The sequence below is a fragment of the Onychostoma macrolepis genome, chromosome 10 (genome assembly GCF_012432095.1).
Source record: "Onychostoma macrolepis isolate SWU-2019 chromosome 10, ASM1243209v1, whole genome shotgun sequence".
Classification (NCBI taxonomy): domain Eukaryota; kingdom Metazoa; phylum Chordata; class Actinopteri; order Cypriniformes; family Cyprinidae; genus Onychostoma; species Onychostoma macrolepis.
This window is the reverse complement of record NC_081164.1, coordinates 26,609,603-26,619,602: the sequence shown is the minus strand read 5'-3', so window position 1 is coordinate 26,619,602 and position 10,000 is coordinate 26,609,603. Positions and strand designations below refer to the sequence as shown.

Below are 10,000 nucleotides of genomic sequence, written 5' to 3'. Positions count from 1 at the left end.
CTGCTCTCACTTGCTTTTACTAAAATTTCGAGTGATTTTAAACATCTTGCATTGTTAAATCAAATGATTTCTGGTTCATTATTTGTGGTATAGATCACTACGCCAAGAGTCAGCGTGCGGACGCGGATCAGGAGGGAGTGATTCCCAGACTCCGAGACGTTCCCATCAGCGAAATAAACCGCGTCTTTTACCTGGATCCTCGCGCGCAGTGATGCGAGGCGTTTGCTCAGGGTTTAGACGGTCAGATCCATCAGCCGCGTGACAGGCCTGAGATCTGACTGTCAGGTGACCCGCTGACCCTCGGACAGAGCTGGGCTGCATCGTAAGCTACATCGTAGACCCATTGAAACCAATGAAGCTATGATCAACTTAGCTTTCCGATGTTTTTGGGAAACGCAGCCCTGAGGGACTCTAAACATTGAGCTTTTGCGTCTCTCTCAAACACTGGACTGCTGATGGTTTGGGGTCAGACCGTGACCTCTGTGACCTCAGACTAAAGTGAAACGGTCAGCTCACTATCTGCATCATCTGCGGTGGGTTCGTGTTCCTGCGCGTCTCCTCCTGCAGACACTGGCCTCGTGAGCAAACAGACCGGTGTCGGGTGGCCAGTCACTGTTTGACCTGTGACCCCACGACCCCGCCGCTGACACACTGCTGTTTGCTGCTTCTTCTCATGGTTGTTTAATGAATACAATGACTTTTATTATACTGCAAAAACAATTATATGATGAATAAGTCATGACAACATATATTCGTTATCAAAATTTTTTAAAAAAGCACTTTTTTTAAAAACTCAGTTTAATATAATTTAGGTTGTACAGCCAGTTTGATTCAACTTTAACATTTCTGGCAGCTCCTGACTTCTACGCAGTCTATTATTGGAGTGTTTCTTTGCGTTATTCGAACACTGTTTTGTTATCAATCATCCAGCGAGTTTATATGCCGTTATATTTGAAGTGCTATCTAAAATTTTCACCTAAAATCAGCTTTTTTTTTTTTTTAATCAGGCTCCTGTGTTTAGGTTCAGTAATTTAACTCTAATGGCAATGTATAGGTCCTTTTCTATGCAATTAAAGTGAAAACATAAAAATGCTCATTTTAGAAGAACATTTCAGACGGCACGAAGAGGCTTCTGCATCTGAACTCTTCGATTATTAATAAATGGAGGATGCTAACGCATGTTGAGCAATCTTGTTTTTATTTGTGTTTAGCATATTTAACAGAAATATGAATTCCAACAACATACAAATGAAACACTTAAAGGGACAGTTCACCCAAAAATTAAAATCGTCATCATTCACTGATGTTCAAGCTGTTCTAAACTTGCATGGGTTTCTCTCTCATACACAAAAATATATTTTGAAGAATATTGATAACCAAACAGCCGTTGGTCCCCATTGAAGGAAATACTATGGAAGTCAATGGGTACCGTCACCTGTTCGGTGACAAACCTTCTTCAGAATATCTTGTTTGTTCAACAGAAGAAACTCACACAGGTTTGGAACATCTCGAGGAAGAGTAAGTGTCAGTTTTGGGTGAACTATCCCTTCAAGGCTGTTCCCAGACGAAGGATCTTCCTCGGATCAAAGCTGTGTTTGGTGTTTGATGGCGTGACCCGTCTCACCGCTGCTCGTCTCGTTCCGCAGCGCTTCCTCACACACACCGGCGTGTTTCCTAAACAGTGTTCTGCTTCGCTCTCAGCTCACCAGTGAGTTCATGTTTTAGACCTGATGAGGTTAATGAGCGTCTGCTTCATCCTCGGAGCTGGAGTCTTCATCGTTGTAAAAGTGCAGTGTGGCCTGAACGGGGAAACTGGCCAGAACCGTCCGGCCCAGATGAGACAGATACTCCTGCATCCTGGATCTGGGCAGAAACAGCCTGCGGACGAATGCGAGCCGTCAGAAACACAAACTCACTGACGGAGATCCCCAGCTAATGTTCTCACAACGTTATGAGCAAACATTTTCACAGCAACATAAACAGAACATGCATTCAGTTAAGAACATTATTTATACATCGTTCATGGAACATTTTATTTCTGAAAGACTTTAGTTTGGACGTCCATTTAACGTTTTTAAAATGTTACAACTTGTTTCAAAGCGTTTGTAAAATGACAGCGTTGGGAAGGTTACTTTGGAAATGTATCAGGTTACAGGTTACCCCATTTAAAATGTAACAAGTAGTGTCATTTATTTTATTAAAGTAATGTAACTGATTACTTTTCTAAACTTTTTTCAACTGTTAATCACCGTGAAACATGTAAAGCAGACAGGGTTAACATCACAGAACTCAACACGGATTACTGCCAGACTTTCACAATCCTTCTTCACTTCAATTAAGATTATAATCATTTAATTTAAAGCACAGCCACCACAAAATCAGACTTTAGCACCTCTTTTCACTTTGAGATTGTTCTGAGGTTAAATACAGATTTAAAATCATAACAAGAAACTGTTTAATAGCCATGATACTGTTTTTGAAATCAGATCTTCACATACAGGAAACTCTGGCATCTAACAAAGCCTTGGAAAAAACAGGTAATCAAACAATAAAGAACACACATCAACCCAAATAGGAAATAAAACAGTTATTGAATAAGCACGCGTCCTCTTCTGTGTTGAACAGCCGTCACTGCGATTTGGGAAAGAAATCAAATCAAAATTTCCCCTTTGGAATCATGAACATTTTCATAAGTAACTGATTACAATTACATTTTTTTTGTAATTAAATTACGTAATTCCGTTACATGTAACTAATCACTCCCCAACAATGCTATCCGTGTCCCTGCAGCACAGAAGCAGTCATAAGCAGCAGCTATATCTGCAGCAATAGCCAACAATACATTGTATGGGTCACAATTATACATTTTTCTTTAATCATTAGGATATTAAGATCATGTTCCATGAAGATATTTTGTAAATTTCCTACTGTGAATATATCAAAACTTCATTTTTGATTAGTAATATGCATTGCTAAGAACTTCATTTGAACAACTTTAAAGGTGATTTTCTCAATATTTAGATTGTTTTGCTCCCTCAGATTCCAGATTTTCAAATAGTTGCATCTCAGACAAATATTGTCCGATCCTCACAAACCAGGATTTTTTGAGGACAAAACCTCAATTTCAGAAGATTTACTCTCATAACTGGTTTTGTGCTCCAGGGACACAAATGATAAAATGGAATGTTCCCTGAGCTTTCACATAACAACAAGAACGTTTTAAAAACGTTTAGAGAACATTCAGAGATAACTTAACGTTCCGAACATATTTTTGTTCACTAGGCATTTAAAAACATCTAATAAACATTGAATGGTTCTTGTCTTCTGAATGAAGAGGAAGAGGAAGAGCACCAGACCTCACAGGATGATGGAAAACATCTTCAGACGTCTGAACCCGCCTCAGACCTGCAGGAACCACCTGAAGAACACAGGAACACGGGTCATTCCTGCACTTGCTCTCTGAGGTCAAGAAACAGACACTAGAGTCACTACAACAAGTTACTTTATTTAATCGCGTCTCTCCTGTTGAAAGATCCCAGGGTCTCCATATCACAGGACAGCTATCAGAACACAAGAGAGCGGGTTACTCGGGCTGAGGACTCGAACACACCAAAACACAGAGGAACTGAGCATAAACTCTCACCCGAGCCTCGGATCCGCGTCTGAACTCAGCGGCAGCATCTTTAACACTGAGCGCGCGCTCGCGAACACTGATGAGAGGTGTGCGCGCTCGTGCACGCGCCCGCGAACACTGACGAGAGGTGTGCGCGCTCGTGCACGCGCTCGCGAACACTGACGAGAGGTGTGCGCGCTCGTGCACGCGCTCGCGAACACTGACGAACTGTTGCCAACTTAGTAATTTTGTTGCTAGATTTAGCAACTTTTCTGACTACCCTATCAACTTTTTCTTTAAAAAACTTTTAGCAACTGTGATTCGAATGATAAAAGGCACACATTTTCCCTCTAAATCACACAAAAAGACATATCACGTGAATTAAGTTGCTAGTTGCATTTGTTCAATAATAATTGTTCATTTATGATAACACCTTAGTTTTAGTTTGTACCTGCATTTGTTGATCAGTTAAAAAAATATGTAGAAAAATGGAAAAGGTGCTGGTAATTTTCTGCCAAGTTAAGCTGTAACCTGAAAACACAAAATACAATGCGTGATTTTAAATTCAGATAAAAACCTGTGAAAAATCAATACAGAAATTCCTTCAAATTAACACAGTACACTGTAGCATACTAACTAACTACCAGTACACTGCTTAAAAATATGATTGTTCAGAATCAAACCTACATGCTTGAACACATCTCTTAAATTTGTTGGGTTTATACCTTTTAGTCCGTAAATTAAAAAACGTTTGACACACCTGCTGCTGCCGTATTATTAAATAATAAATACAAAATAATATTCTTAAATGATAAATGGCGTGTTGAGATCTCATCTGAGTCTCACAGCAGTGCAATATTAAAACTCATTACTCAAGTCTCTATTTCAGTTATGAGAACAAATCTCTGTTTAGACGCATCACTAGTTTAACTATGATTAATGATCATACGATTGTTAGACGCGCACAGCTAATAAAAATATAAGAACCTTTTGTTAACATTCACATTAAGTTATGGAAATATTATTTCTGAATGTTCTCTGAACATTAAAACATTCATTGTTAAAAAATCATGTTTTTTTCTTAGTTATGTGAGCATTAAGAGAACATTCCATTGTATCATTTTGCAATCGTAAGAATGTTACTTTTGAATGTTCTCTGAAACAAGTCATAACATTTAAAACCATTAGATGATGATGTTACATGAAAAAGCATTATATGAATGATGTATAAATAATGTTTTTGTGCTACTGTTTCGAGAACATTATTAAAGAGCAGATAACTGATTACTGGAAGAACATGAGAGAACCTTGGCAGAACATTCTGAGAACGTTCCCTGTTATCTGGGTTCCTGTCAGGGACCGCAAACACACGTGCTATAATTAAACACGCCAGTGCAATCGCTGTAAAACGGTCACATTAGACACCGTTCACACACGAGGCAGTAACAAACTCAACACATACGCCTTCGTTTACTCATTCACACAGAGAGGAAAACCCCAAACTGAATATTTAGATATGGTTTATTTATGAGCTTCTTGTGACACAGAGTAATTATCTAAATCAACAAGAAAATCAGAATGAATCGCCGTCGTATGCGCGCTAAATCTGTATAAACACTGTGTATAATATACCATATTATGGCTTGTGAAATAAGCTTTAGAGAAGGATCCGAAGACATTAAAATGTTCATATTCCTGATTTCATATTTCTCGAGTGATGGAACTCAACAGAAATGAAGGAATGACGGCCTGGTGGATCTGATGTGACGTGAGACGTGTCTGAATGGCTTCATATCAGCAGGGCGCTTTAAAGGGCACTTCATCAAACGTACGGAGCGCCGAATGTTCCAGGCTTTACTGTAGAGGATTATTGGAGGACACGTTCTCTGAAAGAGCTTGTCTGATTCTGTCTGAAACTCCCTCCAGACTGACAGCTTATCAGTTACAGATGAAGCGGACTCGCTAATCTGAGAGAATTCTCAAATAAACAGTCAGAATTTTGAGATATAAACGTACAATTTGGGAAAAAAGTCTGAATTTTGACATAAAAACTCACCATTGTGAGAAAAAGTCGGAGTTTCGAGATATAAACTAACGATTCTAAGAAAACAAGTCCAAGCTTTGATACATAAACCAACAATTTGGGAAAAAAGTCTGAATTTTGACCAAAAAACTCACATTTGTGAGAAAAAAAGTCCAAGTTTTGAGATATAAACTAACAATTTGGGGAAAAAGTCTGAATTTTGACCAAAAAACTCACATTTGTGAGAAAAAGTCTGAATTTTGATATAAAACCTCACAATTGTGAGAAAAAAAGTCCAAGTTTTGAGATATAAACTAACAATTTGGGGAAAAAGTCTGAATTTTGACATAAAAACACACAATTATGAGAAAAACGTCTGAATTTTGACATAAAAAAGGTCTGAATTAAGAGATATAAACTTGCAATTCTCAGAAACAAAGTGCTAACTGTGAGATATAAACTTGCAATCGCAAGAAAGAAGCCTGACTGAGGAGAAGCGTGGCGATGGAAAGGAGTTTCCACAGAATCCGGGCTGTAACGGACTGATCTCAGGACAGACGGCGTATTTGATCTGACGGGGATGAAAACGAGGCTGTGCAGAAACACTGTACAGCATCAGTCCATCATCAACATACACTGCTACACTGCTGTCACATCTCCTCATCATTTACTCAATAAAAACACTCATTTTGCATTTCTAATTCAGTTTGTTGCGAGTCTGATCAAATAACGAGTCCAAACAGAGATTCATCTCAATGCATTGTGCGCAGATCACGTGTCATCAGATGCTATCAGACATGTTTAATGCCAGCTAACAAAAATATGGTCTAAAAAACATAATGCTAACATTCCCAATGAGTTATGAAAATGTTGTTTCTTAATGCTTTTTAAATGTTACAAAAACTACTTTTTTCTTGGTTACGCAAATGTTAAAAGGGAATATTTCATTTTATCGTTTTGCAAACATTACGGGATTCTTACTTTTAAATGCTCGCTGAACATTCTGAAACAAGTAACATTAAAAAAAAAAAGTTAGATGAACATTTTAGAAAAAAAGTTTAACTAACAGAACATTTGTTCATACGTTTGAGAGAACCTACTGTATAGTACACAACCTTTAACTCTTTCCCTGCCACTGAATTCTTGGCTTTCCGTGTTTTCACTGTTATACAGTAGGAGGCGCTGTTACACACCTTCTGACAGAGCACTGAGTCTCTGGATCAGCAGCAGAAACAAGCAATCACCATCAAACATTAATCATCATATAAATTAAATCTGCCTACTGTTACCGAATGAAATGTCGACCAAAGAAGTGGTTTCGCTTCGGGGTGTTGATGACTTCATCTATGTTTTGATCATCGATATAAATCTGATCCAGACATAGTCTTTGACAAAAATGCCATTTTCTCAGCTTTTTGTTCAAAGTGTTTTTGTTGTTTGCTTTCGTTTAATGAAACTTGCTCACATTCAAGTGTTGATAAAAAAGAACGCATGAAGCTAGAATACATTTTTGTTCATGTTATACATGTTCAGATATTCATATAAAATATTCTGGGGGCCATGAAAGTTTTGTGAAAATGATTAATGTTTGGCCGGGAAAGAGTTAAAGTCACGAGTCCTCTGCTCAATCTGACTTTGCTGCAGTTGTAAGTGAACTGTTCTGTTCACACTACACAACTACGCCAATAAATATCTCCTGGACATTTGTGATTCTTAACGGTCATTATCATCATTGCTCATTGAATGTTAACGAGCTCCGCTTTGCTTTTGTCTGTGATCTCCATTAAGAATTGCGTAGTGCAACAGTGTCCATCCACCACAGCCTCGTTCTCATTGGCCTTAAATAAAACACGTCGTCACGCGCTGTAATCGTTAATTGGTGAGGCATCGTTAGTGATATGAGGGCTTGGCTCTTTGGTCTCGTGTGCGAGTGAACGCTGATGTCTCACGTCTGCTGCTTCTATTCGACCGAACGAGCGGAAACTTGCGCAAACGTCAGCAGTAGGGCTGGGACGATCAATTCTGAGATGATCGGAATGCATCGCGATTCTCTCTTGAATCGATTCCATTTGAACATAAAATAATCATTCATACACTTTGAAAAGGTTGAAGCGAATTACAAGGGTGTTCATAATGTTTTCATTCATTTCACGTCATAAAAGCCGAGGTGCAAGTACTTTTAAGCACTTACACGACTCAGCCGAACGCACAAGCATTCTTTTTCGTAAGTATTTAAGTGTGCGGTTAAAAGCTAGAGTAGAGTGCCATCTACTGTTAAAAACTGAGCTCAGAATTGCATTCCAATAATCTCAGAATCGATCCTCGAGTCACGATGCATCGCTTTATTGTCTCAGCCCTTGTCTGCAGCATCAGGTCCACTTGAACTTCTTCATCCAATTAAGACTATGAGTTAAAGGAAGAGCAAAGGGACAGAAAGATCATGGCTGATGACGATACGGAAGGTTATCGGAGCACACATGCACGATTACACACACACACACTCACACACTCGCACACACACACACATCAGCCCCACAATCCCATGCAACACGAGCGCACCGCTGTCCTCCTTCATCGAGTGTGGTCTGCATCCGCTAGTATGGCCTACAGTACTGCAAACTATGTACATCAGAGTCAGTCGACTACAGGGACCGTTTGTACATGCGTGGATAAATATGTCTGTCGCTATTCCAGAAGGCAGAATATACGACTCCGTGCCGTATCAAACAACCTCACGTCTCAAACCCAACAGATATATACAAAAAATACAAATTCAAATGCCCTAGAATAGATCTATATATATATATATATTCACATACATATATAGGTTTTAATCTTTGAATTACAAATCTGAAAATATCATTTCTTATCTTTAAGAAAAAAACTGGTTTCGGGAACCATGCAGTCACCCACGCACGCGTCCTTCGGGGCGAGAAAAAGAGAAAAAGCACGTGAGATGGGGTCCGTGTCCCGCCTTGGGGCGCTTTCCTGAGCTGACCTCTGACCTCTGACCTCAGCCAAACGTCCGGCGGCGCAGAGCGAGGAGAGATTGGCGTGTCCTCCTACACTTTGGACTCGTTCTCTATGTTGGCGACGTCTCCGTTCCTCTCCGTCAGCTCCTCGGCCGCTGCGCTCCGCTTCTCCTCCGCCGGATCCGGCAGTCCCTGCTGGCTCAGTTTGCTGGCCACTGACCAGGTCAGCGGCAGACGGGTGCGCGCCGTCATCTCGGCCAGATCTCGCGCGCTGCAGCTGGGAGTGTTGGTCTCGTAGATATCGTGGAAGCTGTTGTAGTCGACCTCGTAGAAACCGTCCTCCAGCGTCAGGACGGGCGTGAAGCGGTAGCCCCACTTGATCTCGCTGGCCACGTACGAGCTGCGCGCCTGACACGTCATTCCTGAGGAACACACAAAACCAGAACACAGGTGAGCAAGCCACAAAACCATCCGAACACAAATGCAGAGCCGGGACATTTTTCAGATTTGAATGTTTTGCCACGGTTTTATTTTTTCGTGATTTTGAGTAGAAATATTACCAGACGTTAGAATTAGACACTTTGACAATATGCCAGTGATTACAGTAAAGAGAAAAGCGTGACCCAACCACATGTCGGCGCAGCTTATATCACACAGAATGAGCTTTTGTGATAAAGATGCGACGCGAGCAGCGGAAGAGGAACAACATGCAAGAAGATGAGAGTTGAGCTTGAAAAAATGATATTCTTACTTAGTATTTTTGTCTTGTTTTCTGGTATAAATATCTAAACATTCTTGAATCAAGATGCATTTACTTGACAAGTAAAATGATTTAAGATATTAAGACTTCTAAAAATGATCAAAAACAAGCAAAAATATCTGCCAATAGGGCAAGAAAAATGATCGTTTAGCCTCTGAATTAAGATGATGTTTCTTGCTCCATTGGCAGATATCTTTGCTTGTTTTAAGGAAGAACTAACAGAATTTTGATATTCAAAGTCATTTTACTTGTACAATAAATTCATCTTGATTCAAGAATGATTAGATATTTATACTAGAAAACAAGACAAAAATACTAAGTAAGAGAATAATTGTTTGCAGTGTAGAATACTGTTTCATGCAAGAGACGCGAGCGCAACAGTCAAACACATCCATGTTTACATAGAAAAACAATGGAAAAGCAGAATAAAAAACCTGTAAAGAACTACTACTGTATGTCTGATATTTCATGTTTGCATCATGGTGACATTTATAATTAATAATAGTCTACTGGTGTTATACCTTCAGTCATTCTGAATTTGAATTACCTTAACTTTTGAGATTTTTTTTAAGTATTTTCCTCGTATTATTTCTGAACATGTATAAGACACGTTTGTACAAGATGTAGTTGTA

The 10,000-nt window shown here is 39.4% G+C and overlaps 2 protein-coding genes and 1 long non-coding RNA gene across 4 annotated transcripts in view; 1 reads left to right on the top strand and 2 right to left on the bottom strand.

Annotated features, from left to right (window-relative positions):
* Positions 1 to 1,179, top strand: part of pigp (phosphatidylinositol glycan anchor biosynthesis, class P) — a 2,418-nt gene extending 1,239 nt beyond the window's left edge. Inside the window, exon 4 of the mRNA XM_058789329.1 lies at positions 94 to 1,179. Within this exon, the coding sequence (XP_058645312.1) occupies positions 94 to 212 (119 nt within the window). The 3' untranslated portion in view covers positions 213 to 1,179. The remainder of the gene's footprint in view (positions 1 to 93) is intronic.
* Positions 1,180 to 1,884: 705 nt separating this feature from the next.
* On the bottom strand, positions 1,885 to 3,663 carry LOC131548206 (uncharacterized). Its single transcript, XR_009273106.1, has 4 exons — positions 3,644 to 3,663; positions 3,503 to 3,560; positions 3,357 to 3,418; positions 1,885 to 2,631 (listed from the first exon to the last, which is right to left on the bottom strand). It is a non-coding gene; the product is annotated as an uncharacterized LOC131548206 (long non-coding RNA).
* A 1,453-nt stretch (positions 3,664 to 5,116) lies between these two features.
* kcnj6 (potassium inwardly rectifying channel subfamily J member 6) overlaps positions 5,117 to 10,000 on the bottom strand; it is a 26,603-nt gene continuing 21,719 nt past the window's right edge. For both annotated transcript variants that reach the window (XM_058789327.1, XM_058789328.1), the window contains exon 3: positions 5,117 to 9,030. In XM_058789327.1, the coding sequence (XP_058645310.1) occupies positions 8,699 to 9,030 (332 nt within the window). In that variant the 3' untranslated portion in view covers positions 5,117 to 8,698. The remainder of the gene's footprint in view (positions 9,031 to 10,000) is intronic.